The sequence below is a fragment of the Cyprinodon tularosa genome, unplaced genomic scaffold, assembly GCF_016077235.1.
Source record: "Cyprinodon tularosa strain WSP-4 unplaced genomic scaffold, ASM1607723v1 ctg21, whole genome shotgun sequence".
Classification (NCBI taxonomy): Eukaryota; Metazoa; Chordata; class Actinopteri; order Cyprinodontiformes; family Cyprinodontidae; genus Cyprinodon; species Cyprinodon tularosa.
Genome location: NW_024038778.1, coordinates 393,355 through 412,131, shown reverse-complemented (window position 1 = coordinate 412,131; position 18,777 = coordinate 393,355). Strand labels below are relative to the sequence as shown.

Genomic DNA, 18,777 nt, shown 5'->3' with positions numbered 1-18,777 from the left:
ATAGATAGATAGATATATAGATATATAGATATCTATCTATCTATATATATATATATATATATATATATATATATATATATATATATATATATATCTTTTTTTTCGCTCTTTTATTCTTTTTTTTATTTATTTTCATATTTATTTAAAGAAATTGCCCTTCTCTAAGTTTGCAGAAGCGACATATTTCTAAAATTTTATTTCAAAAGACAAAATCCATCCATCCATCACATTTATTGAGAATAACATCAGAAATAGAAGTAATAAAACATGAATAATTAGAAAATAATAATAAAAAAACATCTGAAAGCCTGTTCCGCAAATACTTACAGGAAATAGCGTCATCAGTGATAGCCAATCAGATGCCAGGCTTCTCGACTTACCCGGAAGTAAACATCGCAACAAAAATTACCGCGAACTACCACAGAGGCCGAGTGTAAAACATTGATCAAAACGATTCTTTTTCTTTTAGTTTTTGAGCGGCTGGATTTAAAAACCACAGTTTTGCTGGTAGCGGTGTTTCTAACGATCTAAACATGGAGGAATATGACGATATTTTTGAGATTGAGGATCGGTTCGAGGAGCAGTTTGCTGACGAGCTGGAAGTGTTAGCTCAGATGGAGGGTGAGTGCATAAACTATATACCCAGTTTTTAGATGTGATGGCATATCTACTGATATGTTTTAGGACGACAACTTATGCACATTTCCCCCTCCCTCTGTTACATGTTTGGGGGGGGGGGGGGCAACACATCTTGAAGAAATTTGACTTCCTAAAAATCTAACTTGGTAAACATATCCTCGGAATGTCAAACAGAATTCATACCATTCAGGAATAATATGGGTTCTGTGCCCTAGAATGAAGTTGTTCAGTGTGAAAAATGCATCCAACCCCCAGGACTGCAGCAAAAGATGTTAAGATGCTGTCTAACAAAACCAGATAATATTTTGCACATTCCAAATAGGCAGAAAATATTTATGTTTTGGCGAGAAACAATGTCTCCTTTTGAAATGCATGGCCACAAATCCCGGAAAGCAAGAAGCACATGAATCCAATCTGTGAAACACGGCAGTGGCAGCATCATGCTCTGTTTCTCTGTCTGGAAGGTTTTCAAAACAGATGTTTGGGCTTTCTGACAAAAGACGATTGTGGCAAAAATATTGAGGCAGTATATCATGAATAGCTTGTAGAGGGAGACCCTAAAGATTTGACTCATTGTGTGAGAGACAAACAGAAAAAACACTTATGTTTTAGAAGTTGTGTTCATGGTGACACAGTTTGATAAAGTTGAGGAAATTTAAATGGAACATTCAGGGAGGAGTTGTGGACATGACAGGTGCTAATTTCTCCTTCTAGACGAAACCTCCCAGCCAGCGAAGCGTCTAAAGCAGACTTATGGAGACGACATTTCAGACATAGAACACCTCCTGGACACTCAGCCCAACAGTGAGTTCAGCCTTGTAGATATGTATTATAATTGTTTTATTATTGATTGCATGTCATTGAAGCTTAAAACCTTTCAGCTCCAAAAGCAAAGCGGCATGATACAGGCGTGGTTAAGCGTCTTTTCAATGGATCCCAAGCTCAGGAGAAGAAAGTCCTGCCAGAGCGTGACGACATCACACCGCCATCATCTCCTGAGCAGTTTGAGGTGTCAAACACCTTCAGGTAGCAGAGTTAGAAAAGAAAAAAACACCTCAGTTTCTTCTTAAATATTCACAAGAAGATGAAAACTGCTGCTTGTCTAAAAAGGATTGATTTGTGTCGTAGATCTACCGCTGCCGCGCTGGATATCAGTGGCTTTGCAGAAATCCCGGAGACCCCCGGGCAACCCGCCACACTGACCCCGGCATCCACACGTGTGCTGAAGCGACCGCCTTTGGAGGGCGAGTTTATCAATGTGACGGATTCGTTGGGGAATCGGGTGTACCTCCGACAGAAGGAAGAGACGGGCATAAAGGTAATCCACACATCATTAACTCTACTTTGATATAAACTTAGTCTGTCCACAGCTTGTCCAGACTTGATCTGTGTGGTTCTTATTTTTTATTTTCTCTGTCCGGCTCTCAAGAATGTGGACTCAAGAATAGTACCGAACACTGAAGGAGAACTGGGACTGCTCACTTTGCCAATTAGAGTACTGAGACAACAGGAAGCAGAGAGGGTGAGTGATGAAATCTGTCTGGATAATGGATGAGGATTTGAACAGAAGATCTAGAGGTTAGGAAGTGATGTGTGACTTTGTTTATTAAGGAACAGTTTCCAAACAAAGACTGGACTTTGATTTATTTTTTCTAAGTTTGGAAAATCCTTTCTCTCTCTATAGATAGATTATTCTCTAACACACTTCAGGATTTGTTTTTCTGTAATTATAAAATTTAAATCAAATGCACCTGGAGACGCCCCAACTTTAAGGTTTGTCTTGTGAATACAGAAAAAACAAGATGGTAAACATCTGTTTTCTTGTTTCTTTAATCCTTTAGCGCCACCAGCAGGTTATTGAGGAATCGCAGCGTCTCACTGAGCTGATTAGGTATGGAGCTCCTCACCATCTCTCATTAATGCACAGAGAAGTGACTGATCCTGTCAATAAATGTTTTTGCACGGGCAGCAGTGTGAACGATGCATTCGGCGACTCTGAAAACAGAGAGGAGGAGGATGAGAACGAGGATCCTGAAGACGCAGAGGCACGGACATCTCGGCTGTGGGTGGACAGATTTTCACCGCGTCACTACACGGAGCTCCTCAGTGATGATGTCAGGGATCCCTTTTAATCCTTTGTCTGGTGATAAACGCTGAATAATCTGGTTTCGGATCAGTTCACGTTCTGTTCTTGTCTTTCCTCTCAGTTCACTAACCGCTGTCTGCTGAAGTGGTTGAAGCTGTGGGACACAGTGGTGTTTGGAAGAGAGAGGAAGTCCCGCCCCACACGCTCTGACAGACAGGCACCCAGTCACAACTCATTCAAACCCAATCAGGGAAATCAGAATCCAAACCGCTTCAAAAGCAAAGTGGAGATGACGGAGGAGCTACTGGAGGCTGAACTGGACCAGTACAAACGACCTAAATATAAGGTAGTGCAGTTGAGCCATCAGATGGTTCCCTTTAGGTGAACTCTTGTGACGCCAGATGTTTTTCCCTCCAGGTGGCGTTGTTGTCAGGACCTCCCGGCTTAGGGAAGACCACTTTGGCTCATGTCATAGCAAAGCATGCTGGGTACAATGTGGTGGAAATCAACGCCAGGTCAGACCTGCTGCGATCAAAGCTAACATTAAGAGAACCAAACCGAGACGTTTTTCCCACATCCGGGTGTTCTTTGTGTGCAGTGACGATCGCAGTGCAGAAGTCTTCCAGAAACGCATCGACACGGCTACTCAGATGAAATCTGTTTTAGGCGCCAACGAGAGGCCGAACTGCCTGATAATCGACGAGATCGATGGAGCACCAGCGGTATCTTCAGAAAGATGCATCAACCATCAATGAGACACCATGAGACTCGGAGCAGTTTTTAATGTTTCCTATGTCCGCAGGCCGCCATCAACATACTGTTATCAGTGCTGAACAGGAAGGATGGACATGGTGGGGAGGCCGGTGCAGAAACCGCAAAGAAGAAAAAGAAGAAAGAGTCCATATTGCTTCGCCCAATCATCTGCATCTGTAACGACCTGTAAGATGAACACAAATTATGCTTCTAGATTTGAAACATTTCATGCCGTACTAACACCCGTCCGCTGCTGTTCAGCACGGTGGTGGATGTGTGATCATAAGGACTTGGCTAGCCATTTGTCACTTAGCTGATTGTGGATTTGTCTTTATGCACACAGCAGAGCAAAACACAAGTCCAGCTTCCTGACAGCTGAAGTTTGGCTCAAAGCGGCAGAACGATCCAAATTATTGCCTTACTTGCAAAAAATAATTTTGCAAGTAAGGCTAAATCACTCCATCACAATAATTTCATTAAAACAAAAACAAAGATTCTTAGTTTTTTTTTTTTTTTTTTTTTTACATATGATCTTCTGTTTGATTTTTTTTTTTTTTTAGTTTCCCTCAGAGACACACTAGCTTTCAATAATATTGATAAGTCTTTTTTGCATTTTCTACAGTTAAGTTTTTTTTTTTAATATAGAACCAAATAAAGAACAGACTCCTTATATATTGTACCAATACATTACATTTCAGAGCTGATCCTTCCTCTCACCAGTTCATATCTTTAAGTGTCCAAGCTACCTTTTTTTCGTAACATGGATATAAACACTACTTTGTAAGAAACAAGGCAAAATCATCTGCAGGATCCACCTCTGGCTGAAAGCTGAGTGTAACTGCTTTATAGAAAACTAATGTTGCCTAGTCTGTGTTTGTTATGACCTATAGTTGGATTGGAAAAAAGGTTAATTTAAGTTAAAAAGCTAAGCTATAAGCTAAAGTGAATATCCAGTTCGTGTATCACAGTTAATGTTCAGAGGGTTTTGTTGTAACAGAAAATGTGTTTCTTTTTCATTTGGTTTTCATGAATTTCTTACAGAAGCACTCTTTTGATTTTTTTTTTTTTGTTTTGTTTTGTTTTTCTTTTTGTTTTTCCTTATTTGAACAAGTGACTGTTTTGGTAATTAGACTAAAAATACCTTTTTTTCAGTGTTAAAAAGTAATTAGGTTTTGTTCTGTCCACCAATAACAATCTTGACTTGAAATACTCATTGTCAAAGTGTTTGACTAAGTACCCAGTGGAGAGCTAAGCCTCATTTCCTTCAAGTTTACGTTTTTCTTTCTTTCTTAGTTACGTTCCTGCTCTCAGACCTCTCAGACAGCAGGCCTTTCTTCTGTCTTTCCCACAAACCCAACCTTCCCGCCTCACTCAAAGATTAGCAGAGGTCAGTATTTCATTACTGAAACACTCAAATAAGGACACAAGTCAGAGATCAAGCTGACATATTCTCACACTGCATCTGTCTTTTCTTAGATCTCCACACGGCAGGGCCTAAAAGCAGACGCCGGGGCTCTGATGTCCTTGTGTGAGAAGACAGATAATGACATTCGTTCCTGCATCAACACTCTACAGGTGCGTGGTTGTCCTCTGGAGAATCCTCTGTCTTTGTATATTAGACCATATTTATTTAGTGAGGGTGCATGCTCTTGCCTGCGCAGTTCCTCCATGGTCGTGGCTTGAAGCAGCTGGACTCCAGAACCATCCAGAGCGTCTCTGTCGGGCAGAAGGACCAAAATAAAGGCTTGTTCTATCTGTGGCAGGAGATCTTTCAGTTACCACGGATAAAACGGTAAACTTTCTGTGCCCCAACGCCTGAGATCTTCCTGTTAAGTTTTGAATTGAATATGTATTTATTATATACTGACATACATATATTTGTGTGAATGTACAGGTTCCTGTTTAGCGCATTATAGCATAACAGCTGGCTACACTGAAAGATGTTGAAATGAAAGCTAACATGCTTAACTTTATTTTTCTTTAATGATTGTCACAGCTGCAGAAGCTGTATTTTAAACATTTAGCTCCTTATTTGCTCAAAAACATGAAAAAACTGTTTAAGGACCTAGATTAGACTCAACGGGTCAGTCTGAGTTATTAATGTGAAATATGAACATTACCTCACAATGTGGAGAAAGAGGAAAAACAAAAGAGGACATGGGCACAGCAGAGGGGATAAAAAACAAATAATTTTGCTGTAGATCCCATTAAACTCTAATTAACAAGTCCTGGGGAGAACCCAGCTCAACTGCAGTTGCTTGTCTCCTACTTTTTAACATAACGCCCTGCCGTTTGAGTAAAGCTGGTTTGTGTTGGTCAGAAAACGCATCGGCGAAGGCTTTGAAGAAGCACCTGGTTCAGGAAGTGGGTTTCAGAGGTTCCAGCACATTTTGCACCTTGCTTCATCAAGCGGAGAATACGAAAAGGTGTCTCAGGTAATAAATGATCCATAATCACCACAGCCTTGTTCCTCCAGTTTTCTGCACAGCAGACACCTAAAGCAGCTGCCGTCTTTTCCTCAGGGCCTCTATGATAACTACTTGTCCATGCGAGTGAGGGACCCCAACATGCAGAGCGTGTGCGAAGCTTTGGATTGGCTGATGTTCTCCGACAGGCTGAACCAAGTGATTCTGCATGGACAGAACTTCTCCCTGATGAGATACCTGCCCTTCCTCTCCGTGACATTTCACTTCCTGTTCGCCCACATGCATGTGCCGCGCATCAGCTATCCTCACAGCCACCACGAGGTACCGCGTGTAAAATGAACAAGGAGCCAAATTGTTATATGGGATATTTTGAAAGGGGACCTCTGAAGAGCTCATGTTGACGTCCTTTGCAGGCTGCGTCTCGTCTACTAAGCAGCAGGAACGCTTTGTCCACCATGTTGGCCGACATCCCAGCAAGCATCCGATCGAGGATCGGCCCGCTCAGCCTCACTCTTGACATTCTCACATTGCTTCTTGACATCATCTGTCCAAAACTGCGACCTGTAAGTTTAAAGCATATGTCGTCATTCTGCTTTAAATAGAAAATGTTTTTTTTTTTTTTTTCAATACTAGGACATTGATCCAGTATAAACTTTCTCAGAACTTTTTGCTTCACTTTACAACCCTGTATTATCTGTTTTTTTAACCCCGTGGAAACCTTGAGTTTTGATGAAGTGTAATATATCATTACAAGTGTAAAGATATATCACTTCAGTTTCATCTCACAGAAAAAACAATCACTGCTTATGAAACGATAAACATATAAAATAACGGCTCTCAACTATAAACTAAACTTTAAGGCATTGACAGTGGATGGTTTTCAGACCTTTTAAAGAGGTAGATCAGGTTGGTGGAAAGGATCGGTTTCACAGTGAAGCATTGGCCAAACCGAGGCCGATCCATCACCTGGCTGGTAAATCAGAGTACCCCTAATTTAAGGTATGAACTCAAGAGGAAATGGTCAATCAAAAGGAGTTTCAACCTTTAGGATCATTTTTTTTATCCTTTTATTTACCATTAATTGTTCCTTGCTTAAATAGGAGATTTTTTTGTTTTTTTCATTTTCACCCAGGTAACAGAAATCTTGTGTACGGAAACCTTCGTGCTTTCCATCTCCACTGCTCTGAGAGAGACGTTTATTTAAAAAGGCATTACTTAGTTTTCTAATCATACTGCAACCTTTGGCCAAAACCCACAACTACAGAACTTTTCTGCTGTTCTCATCAGAATCAGAAATACTTTAATAATCCCAGAGGGAAATTACTTTTGTTACACACTCCAGTTACAGTTTTACATGATATATACACACATCCAACTATACAATATAATAAAGATAAAAAAAAAATAAGAATAAAAAGAGATAAAGTATATACACATATAGCTCTTTTGTACGTATATCTATGCATATGTAAAAACTAAATCCAAATAAAGTGAAAATCCAAGTAAAGTAATACGTGGCATGCAAAAATAGTGCATGCGCTTATATTTAAATTAAATAAGTTTTTCTTTAGTTATTTCACCTGACAAGCTGTTTCCTTTGGTGTCTGAATTGTTTCTGAGTATCCATAAAATCCCTCTTGAATATAACGCTTCGATTGTTTGCTAGATTGGACCCATTTAACATGAACGCGCTTAACGTTGCATCCACATAAAGTAGAGTAAAGCGCTGAACTACTGAGGTGTCCGTCTGCTCATCAAACAATGCTTTAGCTCTAAAAGGTCAAATAAAAAGACTTTTTTTTGTTGTAAAAACGTACAGAATGTCTGTTTAAATCAGGGTAATGATGCTTGGGTAAGTTGCGAAAGAAAACTTTAATACTTCTCCTGTCCAGCAGGTGGGGGTAATAAGAAACTAAAGACCGAACTAGCAGGTCCTGTTCACAAAGCATCATGCAGAAAGCACAAGTGGCATATGTCCTTCTACTTTGATCCTTTTTCCAAGTTTGCTTAAATATGAAGCCCTATATAACAGGGAAGGTGAGAAACACACATCCTAAATATGCTGCAGAAGTTAGAAAACTGAAAAAGAAACAAAAAAAAAATGGTCCATCGGTCATGGCTTCTCAGCGCATGATGTGAAGGTCCTACCAAACCTTTGACCCAGGAAATTTAAATTGCATGAGTAGAATTAAAAGGAAATGTTTGAACTTTTTCTGTTACTTTCATTTAAATCATGCAGACAACCATTTTATCACATTAAAACCCTTTGATTTGTTTTAATATTACAAACCACTGACATTGTTTTACACATTTCTACACTTTACACCGGATGATGGTGCCGCCTTGGTTTCTTCCAGGTGAATCCGCAGCTGTTTAGCAGCAGAGAGAAGGAACAGATGCGCGAGCTGATTGACACCATGTTGGCCTACAACCTCTCATACAGGCAGGACCGCACACCTGAGGGCCAGTACACCTACGTGTTGGAACCGTGAGTACGCCTACATAACCGCGGGGGCGGCGGCTCAGCGAGCAGATGTTTGCTTGTGGGGTGTTGAAGGTCACTGCTGTTGGCCATACGGTGGTGTCTCTGGATAACAGCTTAGAGAATAATCCCCTTATTACCTGGTGTGTTTGTGTCAGCGCAAAGGTAGTAGAGCCTCACTGTCGGGCTACAGTGATATTGACAGCCCAAAATGGAGGAGTTCAACATTTATCGAGCAGAAATGTGTTGGAACAGTTTTTGCTTTGGACTTTGTGTTCATTTTTAGGACTTTTTTTTTTTTTTTTTTTTTATATTTTATTGATTCCTAAACCCATCAGAGACTAGGAGTTTAAATTGGGATCCCTCAGGGATGCCGGCCCCAGCTGAGGAGCAGCCCGGCGCTCAGGACGGCTCCTTCCTGCAGGCGCGCTGTGACGAGGTGCTGGTCACCAATGACTGGTGCCTGCCGCTGGTTTTAGCTCTGCTGCTGCTGCTCCTGGTCTACACCTTCCTGTACCTGCCCTCGCTGGCGCACCATAACACCACCCTCTGAGTGATTGATGGGAAAAGATGGAGGAGATCCGTTTGGGAACGAGGGCTTAGTGATGTAGGCAGCCGGAATGTGTGGAAGACATGGGATGGATGATCAGACTGCTCTTAGGGAGTCGCAGTTATGGGACTAATTCCAGACGCTGTAAGCAGCAAACAGCTTTTAAACCCTTTTTAGCATGAAGACACTGCAGCCACTTTTTTTTCTTCTTCATCTCTGCCTGTTTATAGATTAAGATAATGGACAATTGTGTCCCAGAAAGAAAATTAGGGATGCAGGATTTATCAGGGTTAATGATGTTTGAGGAGGTCCTTGTTTGGTCATGTGACGGCGATGCAGAGCAGGATTGTGTTGTTTAACTGAAGCAGGGAAGCAATTTCAGCTGTATAAGTTGAAAGGGTATTGAATTATGTGGTAAATATTCATTATCAACGATATTAATATTTTGTATACACACTACATTTTCAAATAGTTGCATCCATGAATAAAATGTAAATAATGTCCTTAGTGTCAGGCTTCTTAACAGGTCTGGAACATTCTTGATTTTGATTTGATCATTTTCTAGATCTGATTGAGTACAGAAAAAAAAAAGACTGATTATTGATCAGGATGGATTTATGTTTAAACATGTAGTGGATGATCTTCTTTTAGCTTTGGTTTATTTATTGGTTGTCCCACCCGCCATCTTTGAGACATGCTCTCCTACAGGACTTCAGAAAATTTTATACTCTTTTAAGATTACCATAAAAGAGAGAGAGCAACTAGCACGCAGATCCATGCGTTTCAGTTGGAGCAAGTGTCACTACCTGATCCGTACCTTCAGCTCATTAGCGCATACATTCGGGTCTCCCGCGATTTTACTTCATAAAAGAGACCAAAGCTATTTTTTTTCTCTCGCCAAAATTAATAAGCGTAGTAAACTAGACTGTAAAATCCTTGCTGTTTTATCACTCGTCTGTGCTCAATCCATCCTGGAAATGGGATCCTTTGCTACTTCATGGAGCTAGCTTATTTGGCTTTGTATTTATACATGACTGGAGTATTTCCAAGTTTTATTTTCTACATCAATTGAGGCACACCTGGGTGTTATTATGATTTGCAGGCGTGTTGAGGAGGTGGCCAGGTTTCCAGGCTTACCACCGCATCGGCAGCTCACATATCAGGCCAAACAGACCATCAGCAGAGAGATGGAGCAGGAAAAGATGAGGAGAGCAGAGCATATAATGATGCAGAGGAACCCTTCAAAGGTGAAAGGCCAAAGCACTGTTTAATGAAAACAGAACTGGAGCTGAATGAAATAGTATTTATGTTGGAATGTGCGTGTTTTTCTTTTGTTTTTTTTTTGTACAGAAAGAGGAAGAGAAAAAGAGTGCTGGCCCAAAACCGACCAGGAACCATCAGCAGAGGTTGGAGAACATCGTGAAACAAACCACAGTGGAGGCGAGGGTGAGGGAGCACAGAAGCACTTCAGGAATTCTTTGGTGGAAATGATTGCTTCATTTATAGACAGCTGGAAGTTTAGCTGGCTCAAGTTACAAAAGCAAACAAAGATTGTTCTGATTGTTATCATGATCTTTGGACAGAAGGAGCCTTTTCTCCGGAGTAGTTCTGTTTCCATTATACTTGATCAGATAACAAGCTACTCGTATCCCCCCAAAACAGAACATTTTAATTAGTGATTAGTTTTTTTTTATTACTTTTGTTAATGAGAGCATCAAGGAATATGAATAGATTTAATGCTAGATTTTTATGTACCTGCGGCCCTGTAGAAGCTCCTTAGCTTATTATATGTGTTTTAATTAATTTCATTAAACAAAGTGCTATAAATGTTGAAACAGAGCGGATCCATGCTAATTAGTTTCAGCCAGGTGTTGATTGATGAAACCAACCCTATATTTTAATGGTTCTGCAATGACAGAGTTGAGCCTCTAGGGGGCAGAACGAGTATAAAAAGAAGCCCCTGGGATTACAATCTCTGATGGTGAAAGTAGGCTAATAAAAAAGGTGATGTGTGCAAATGTTCTGCTTCCAACCCGTTTTACTTTTTCTAAACTTAAGTTTAACTCTTTCCTCTTCTTCTGTTTGTGTTTTGCAGCCGGAGGTGGATTTCTTCGGTCGAATTGTCACCCCCAAACCTCAGAGACCACAGCCGTCCTCAGACTCAGGTACTGTAGACAGTGAGTGCAAATTCACGTCACTGTGGCTTCATTTATTCTAGCCCTGAGGGGCCGTTGGTGTGAAAACGCCCTGTGACAAGTCAGGCCCACAGAAACCAGAGCTGATAAAGGATGTGAGTTACGTCACGGTTCTAATTTGGTCCTCATGTAGCAGGCTGAAAACTCACCAAAGGAATTAGATCAAAGTTCATTTCTGTATCACAGAGGACCACATAGCCATTTTCTAAATTTGCATGTAAAAAAAACAACACTTTATGTAATAAAATGGATTACAATGTAGTTTCATTTGTATATTCAGAATAGTGGCATAATCCAGATGGAAAATATTATTGAGAATAATCATAGGTGTTTAACAGCTGCGTCCAACACATTTATATGCTGAAAAGTTCAGTTTAAGCTATATGGGTGACTTTTCTCTGTAGTTATGCAACCACCCAGAGTTATTTTTGTGAATGGTGCATACACAAGGCCCAGATTCTGAGGGCTAAGGCAATTAAAAGTGTACCCATTAAAGCTGCTAACCTCCCTGAAAGCGATCGATCAGCAGGGCAATTAGGGTGCGGAAGCAAAGCTGGAGCCGTTTGTAGGTCAAAGCAGGAACAACGGACGGATTTTCTGAACCAAAACAGGCGCTGCTCCAAATCCGGAGTGTCCCGCTGCCCTTGCTGATTACTGAAAGCTCAGTTTTAGTACATTTTATATGCTGGTGACCTCCAAGGACATGGAGTTAACCTCGCTTCCTGCTGTGTAATTATCATTCATTCAATACTAAGGCTTCACCCTGTTTTTTTTAATTCTGCTTTTGTTGTGTGTTGGATTGCAAGAGGCAGCCTTTTTTCATCGGGGAAAAAAGAAGAAAAAGCACTTAGGACACAAATAGTTGGGCAAATTGTATCCAAAAGAGAAATGCTGGATTCAGTGGCGGCTGGTGCAGTTTTCTCTAGAGGGGGGCTATAAATTCAAAATAGACCAGTCACACATATACTAAGTACACCAGTTTATTTATATGAATGCCAAAAAGAAAAAAAAAAACATTTTAAAAACAAAACATAATTTCATGTACAGGTTTAATTTTTGTACAGAAATCTTGCCCTTCTGAGGCTTTGTGAAGGCAAATCTGTGTTCAGTCCTACTTTGTACTAGGGGTGTCCCAATACAACTTAATTGGCGAGACAGTACTGATATTCAAGCTTTCGCTAATGACTGAGAGGGATAATAACCCAGTATGAGATCAACACAAGTCATACATGCTTTTACTACCTATTATGTATTGGGGCATATGAGAAAATGCATTATCAGCTTATATTGCTCAAGCGGAGAACAATAGTCAACTAATATACTTAAGAGAAAAACCGACATGTTTGTTATTAACCAATGCGATACATAAACTTTTAACAGAAGTAGAGCGTTTCTATTGGCCTGCTAATACCAGAGATTTAAAATGAAAGACATTCAGATATTTAGTTGTTCTTTTTGGGGGGGCTGATATCGAACCAATATCAATATCAGATCAGGATAACCATTAGGACTGCAACTAACACATTATTATGCTTATCTATTATCTGTTAATTATTTCTTCAGATAGCCAAAGGTTCCTTAAACAAGAATTTTTACAAAATGAAACCAGGTGAAACTAAAACTGTTCCAATTAAGGAGTTCTGGATAGAAGATTTTCACAGACAATTTATTTTATTATTATTTTTTTACTGAAATGCAAAATGTTTATGTATTTTTTTACAATCTTGGTGTAATTACTCCTCTAAGTGGGTTGCTCTGTCAGCTAAAGGCATGTTTTACCGTCTCTATACTCCAGTTAATGATTAATCGATTACAAAATTAGTTGACAATTATTTCAATAATTGATTAATCCGATTAACTGTTTCAGGCCTAATATCCATACTTTGTTGGAAGGGAGAAGTGTATCCAACTTTCTGAACCTCATAAACTGTCTTAATGCGTTTTTCTTTCTGGACCTGCTCTCTAAAACCTTCACAATGTTAACTAATTGAGAGAAAATGTTATTTCAATGTTTAAACAAATAAAATGCACACTCTTTTATTCATTGCAAGCTTTTGGTGCCCCACCATATTAGTTTATGGTCATCTAGTGCCTCTGTTGAAATGACTTGACGAACTGATCATCAGGAAGTTAAACCACCGGTATTACAGCTGGAGTTCTGGCTGTTGTTGAAACATGCTGAGGTGGAAAGCAATCAGCTGTGAGCTTAAAAAGGGGAAACCTGATGCTCTGCGGGGTTATATGAAGCCATTTCAAAAACGATTTAAATACTCTATTCAGAAGTCGATGTCCAAGAATATTCTCTTCCAGGTCTGTCCAGCTTCAAGGTTTACTTTTAGTTGGAATATTAACAAAGTTAGCAAGAAACCAGCTGATTAAGAAGGATTTTTTTATCCCTTTATTTTCACTCTCTGTGTTAAACCCATCCCCTTGGGGAGCAGTGGGCGGCCATTGTGTGGCACCCGGGGAGCAGTGTGAGCTGAAGGGTTTAGCTCAGGATCCCAGAGTGGAGGCTGTGGGGATCGAACCGGGTACTTGCAGCCTTCTCAGAGCATAAGCGCACTGCTCTAACCATTCGGCCAACACACCCCATGAAATCCAAATGAATAAAAAGACTTAAAATAAAAAGCCAGATGAATCTTGACTCTAACAGAGGTACCAGATACAGCAACAAATTGAGAACAGAAAGGCTGAAAAATAATATAAAAGTTGTTGTGGCCTAGTCAAAGTCCAGACCTCAGCCTGATTGAAACACATCTCCAATCCTCATGAGGGGCAGAAAATGACTGAAGCTGATAAGCACTGATGGTGAAGCTACAGTTCTCTGCATCATGAGCTGTACTTAGATTCTAAAAAAAAAAAAAAGGAGGTTTCTAGGTACTGATATAAAGGTAGAGCGCATGACCCATATACCCATGGTCACAGGTTCAAGTTCCGGTCCTGCTGACCTTTGCCTAATTTCTCTCCCCTATTGAAGCCCACTTTCCTGTCTACCTACTTTAAAATAATAAAGTAAAGGCCACAAGAGCCTAAAGATAATCTTTTAAGAAAAAGGCTTAATCAATCTTGTTTTCCTTATTTTAAGCAGCAGAGGAGCAACAAGGAATCAATATTTTGTAAACAACAGTGTACTGTTGAGGTTTCTTTTAAAAGCTGAAATATTTGTAATTTTCTTCCTAATAGGCATGATTATAATTTTTTTAGAGGGACATTCTTCTTATCAAGTATTTTTTTTGGTTAAATGAAAGGCTGCAGAGTGTGTCACTAATATAGTAATTACAGTATCGATGCGTGTTAAATCCGCATCCCAAAGGACTGTTATAGTGTGATAACTGTCAGCTAATTCATCCCAAGTGTTTTGATCTTACATTTTCCATGCTGAAGTTAAACCTGCCAGGTTTTGACTGAGCCTCAGGTTAGCAGATACTCACAGTGAACACAAATGACATTCCCTAAATGGCTAAGCTCACCGAGTGAATGAAATGCGGATGAGAATGGGAGGAAAGAAGGTTATGGCTTAAATTGAGACCAATATGGCAGTCTCAATTAAGTCAAATACTTCGTCCTTTTCAAACAGCTTTACTATGCAGACCATAGCAGATGTCAAAATGATCTGTTTCCTCTCCCCGCAGGTGAGAAGTGTGCCGTTCTCTCCATGGGGACGGCCGTAGGCAACAGCGATGTGTGGTTCCGCTTCAACGAGGGCATGTCCAATGCGGTCAGACGCAACGTTTACATCCGAGAGCTCCTATAAACACCACTGGACCGACATCAATACGTTCTGTTAATTCAAAACAGTCTTTATTTGGATCGACAGTGCAAAGAGCCAATAAAAAGGACATTGCTGAACCCAGGGGAAGATGCTCAGTGTTGCACACTCATTCCAACACGCACATCAAGCAATAACATCCAGGAATCTCCACATAAATAAACATAAATAGAAGTATCAATGTGTGTAGGAGGGGGGAGAACCAGTGCAGCCAGGCTGAGGGGGATTGCATGTTTGTTTGTTTTTAAGATTATATGCATTTGTGATTGTGTGCGCGACCATTAGAGGATCACACACTTGCCCTTTTCCACCCAGGGGTTGGCTCGCATCAGTTCAGGGTTCAGAAACGGATCTTCACAAACACAGCCTTCGATCCACTTCACCAGCCTGCAGAAACAGAACCATGGACAGCGTGAGCATGTTAACTGGGGTAGAGAGGGAGATGGACGGCTGACGCTCCACTCACTCCGTTACGGTGATGGAGGATTTCTCTCTGTTGATCGCCAGCTGATACTGAAGGCTTTCCACTTCTCTCTTCATCTGTGGGACGTCTAACTCCGCCATGATGCCGCCGATGTGGTTCACCCAGGCAACTAAACAGATATTCAAAAACATAGACTGCCTCACAGATATTCAAACCGCTTTAATTTTTCATCACATCACAGACTATTTGTGGCACAGATGGCTTGAATTTAGAGTCATGTTTCAAAATCCAAAATTTTATTCGTGAAAACCTGAAAAGTGTGGCATGCTTTGGACAGGTGGAGACGAACTCTGGAGACGAGTGTCTGTGAGGAACGATTTTCAATGTTGACAAAGTTTCTGTTGGATTTAGGTCAGGACTTTGACTAGGCCATCTAACATGGATGTGCTTTAATCCAAACTATTCTATATACTGCTCTCTGTTAAGGGTGCCTTCCTAAAAAGCTATTTGGGCCCAGCTTCAAATCTAACCTTGGCTTTAGTAGTTTTGTTTGTTTTTATCTAATGAATCCACTTTTTTTTTTTTTGCTCCACCCTCCAACCCTGATCTACTTCATCGTTGCTACATAAGAAAAGCATCCTCAAAGCACATCTTGTTATCCCATCAACAAATTCTTCAACTTTAGCTGTGAGGTTCCTGTGTGTCAATCTATGTAACCCTCCATGTTTTAGCAGGTTTGCATTTGGTCCTAAAATCTTACTTTTTATGTCCAAAAACAAGTACTTAAGCAGATTTTTTTGGATTTCATAAGGTGCTTTAGGTTGCACAATTCAATGGAAAACACTCTGGTGATCTATGTCCAGAAAATCCCAATGAAACGATGTTTGTGTTTGTAACAAGGCAATATGTTAATAAAAAAGCTTGAACCACAGCTGCTGCTTCGCTGAACCGAGTCAGTAGCTGGCAGGACTAATTAGTTGAACTCATAAGAAGCTATGCTTATAATGCATACTTGTTGGGATTTTTTCAAGCTTTTTCACACAAAATGATTCGTTGCAGGAGTTGTTTCATAAATAAAGTTTCAACCTGTGTTTCTAGATATAAGATTGCAGACACCAATAAAAGAGCAACAGGGTTTGGCTTTAAATTAGTTCCCGTTTTTTCCTTATCTTTAGGACATGTAACATCCTCCAGTCAATCATCTACTGCATGACTGGTTTTAATCGCAGCGCTTTTAAAGGATCGTCTTACTGGAGCTATAGTCCATAAGCCTGGGAGATTCAGTCTTTTCATTTTATCAGGTCATTCCTTCTGATTGGAGGTGAAGTTACTGGTTTGGATTGAGTGACTGATCTACAGTCCTGGTCAGAATTTGTATATAGAAAGCTAAAGATCAGGGTGATGGGAAGAACTAGACTATACTTTACTGAAGAGGATTTATACGCATTATATGATGTTAATAGTATTTGTTTTAATAGTTGGCAGCACAATTGTTGCAACACTAATAGGTCATAAGACCTTAATTCTGAGGGAAGTTTTGAATTAATATGATCAGTAAGTTAAATTCCTCTGCAGATGTATTGATTCAGGAAATCACTTACATTTTGGGATAAAACATCACGGTCTGTCAGATCAAACTTAAAATTCAAGCAACAAAGTAACTAGTAAAGAAAGGTAGGGGATCTGTGGTGCTGTGGGCCAACTTCTCTTCCAAAGGCATCACCTGTATTGCATCATAAACTAAAGTATTAAATAAGAAGATAGTGGGTCAGTCAGTGGTTCACATCTCAGTCTCCAGAAATAAATTCTTAAAAACCTCCGGAGGGAGCTGAAGATGAGAGCAAAGGAGATTTTTTTTTTTTTTTACAAATTCTCTCGCCAAAAGTTTACACTTTTATGCTCCCACAACAATACAAACTTATGTTAAACCACCTGTATTGAAGGAGGAGTTCTGGCAGTTGCTGACATCTGTTGAGGTGGAAAGAAATCAGCTGTGATCTTAAAGAGGAGACTGTTGCTGCTGTGCAGGATTATATGAAGCCATTTCCAAAAAGTGATCTGAAGGCTCTTTAAGTCCCTTTAGAATATGCATAATTTTATTTAGGGGGGTATTTAGAGAACATTTTTAGACTGGATTGTTCTGAGGCATAAAAAAAAAACTGGTATTAAAAAAACATTTTTACCAAATCAGTTGCTGAAATCTATGCTACATTCTCTCTGTTACTGTATGGGCTATAACAGTAGAGCCATAGTTCAGTTAATGCTCAGCCTATAAAATATTCATCCAGCAGCCTCAGCACTAAAACCCCTGTTAGATACATGCAGCTGTGTCCATCCTTTATATTATATATAACTGCTTTATTTTGAATAACTTCCACATTCCTACAGAACATATTACAGTGATGATAAACAGGACTTTACAGGAAACAATGGGTCGCCTCAGCCTTTATGTTTTTAATTTTTTCATCTCCTTAATGGATCTATGTAGGTCAGATACTGATTTCTCCATCAGCATCTGCTCTATAGGAAGGCCTCCATCATTCCATTAAAGCCTCTCTACTCCAGAAAGCAGACATGTTAGTCTATAAATGGATGTTTGCAGCTCTGTGGCTGTAGGAGGAGGAGGCCTGGGATAAAGCACAGCATCACAGGCTGATGTATCGCGATAATAATGGATGCAAAGGGAGCTTCGCTGCCTGGCTTACCTGTTCAGGAGGATGGAGGATATTGGAGGGGCTTTAACAGCGTCGGTGTCCGCTCCGTGTGGCTTTACTCCGGCTACAGCGTGGGAAGAGAAGGAATTGTGGATGGGTCGGCACTCCCCTGCGCTCCTCAGGCTGTGACTGGATGCTGGATGCGCAGAGAGAGAGAGAGAGAGAGACCGACCGCCTGGTTTGACTGTCAAACGAGGCTCAGGACACCTGTATGCAAATCCCTGCTGCATGAAGCAGGCAAATCAGGGCGAGATGTGGAGGCAAGGCAGCCAGGGATGTTTTCCTCCTCTAATGGGGCCGATAATACAGGACAGGCTCCCAGAGACCAAGATCATGAGAAATAAAGGCGATGGGGGGGGCAATGGTGGCCCTCCATGGGGCTTGTTGGTAAAATGTACCAGGCTGGGACCGGTGTTGTAGGCAGGGGCGGATTAACCATTAGGCAGTTGTCTTCCCGGGGGCCCCATAAAACTCTTGGTTCATTCATCCATTTTCTTTACACGCTTCATCCAAAGTGGGGTTGTGAGGGGTGCTGGTGTCTATCTCCAGCTGTCTATGGGCGAGAGGCAGGGTACACGCTGGACAGTTTGCCAGTCCATGGCAGGGCAACACAGAGACAAACAGGACACACAACCATTCACTCACACACTCAAACCTAAGGAGAATTTAGAGAAGCCAATGAACCTAACAGCCATGTTTTTGGACTGTGGGAGGAAGCCAGAGTACCCAGAGAGAACCC

At 40.6% G+C, this 18,777-nt stretch overlaps 2 protein-coding genes across 3 annotated transcripts; one reads left to right on the top strand and one right to left on the bottom strand.

Annotated features, from left to right (window-relative positions):
• Window positions 1–376: 376 nt before the first annotated feature.
• chtf18 (CTF18, chromosome transmission fidelity factor 18 homolog (S. cerevisiae)) lies at window positions 377–16,459 on the top strand. 2 transcript variants are annotated; one of them, XM_038285327.1, is made up of 22 exons: window positions 377–621; window positions 1,354–1,443; window positions 1,521–1,665; window positions 1,768–1,957; window positions 2,069–2,161; window positions 2,481–2,530; window positions 2,609–2,753; window positions 2,847–3,071; window positions 3,143–3,240; window positions 3,324–3,447; window positions 3,528–3,664; window positions 4,772–4,865; window positions 4,955–5,053; window positions 5,140–5,270; window positions 5,799–5,913; window positions 6,001–6,225; window positions 6,318–6,467; window positions 8,262–8,392; window positions 10,039–10,183; window positions 10,287–10,376; window positions 11,032–11,101; window positions 14,764–16,459. In XM_038285327.1, the coding sequence occupies exons 1-22, from the start codon at window positions 534–536 to the stop codon at window positions 14,883–14,885; spliced, it is 2,757 nt and encodes a 918-aa protein (XP_038141255.1). In that variant the 5' UTR covers window positions 377–533; the 3' UTR covers window positions 14,886–16,459. The 2 variants fall into 2 exon arrangements, with proteins under 2 accessions (XP_038141255.1, XP_038141254.1); XM_038285326.1 differs by having other exon boundaries at window positions 378–621; window positions 10,287–10,382.
• Window positions 14,911–18,195, bottom strand: LOC119783690 (guanine nucleotide-binding protein G(I)/G(S)/G(O) subunit gamma-13-like). Its single transcript, XM_038285328.1, has 3 exons — window positions 18,030–18,195; window positions 15,367–15,493; window positions 14,911–15,287 (listed from the first exon to the last, which is right to left on the bottom strand). Exons 2-3 carry the CDS (start codon window positions 15,462–15,464, stop codon window positions 15,182–15,184), a joined length of 204 nt encoding a protein of 67 aa, XP_038141256.1. The 5' UTR covers window positions 15,465–15,493; window positions 18,030–18,195; the 3' UTR covers window positions 14,911–15,181.
• Window positions 18,196–18,777: the final 582 nt, after the last annotated feature.

Bases quoted from the DNA above. Each gene is read 5' to 3' on its own strand.
- chtf18 (XM_038285326.1), top strand. From the start codon at position 534: ATGGAGGAATATGACGATATTTTTGAGATTGAGGATCGGTTCGAGGAG. The intron at 3,072-3,142 runs GTAGTGCAGTTG...TTTTCCCTCCAG, and splicing joins ACAAACGACCTAAATATAAG to GTGGCGTTGTTGTCAGGACC. The intron at 8,393-10,038 runs GTGAGTACGCCT...TATGATTTGCAG, and splicing joins TACACCTACGTGTTGGAACC to GCGTGTTGAGGAGGTGGCCA.
- LOC119783690 (XM_038285328.1), bottom strand. From the start codon at position 15,464: ATGGCGGAGTTAGACGTCCCACAGATGAAGAGAGAAGTGGAAAGCCTT. The intron at 15,288-15,366 runs GTGAGTGGAGCG...CTGTTTCTGCAG, and splicing joins TCCTCCATCACCGTAACGGA to GCTGGTGAAGTGGATCGAAG.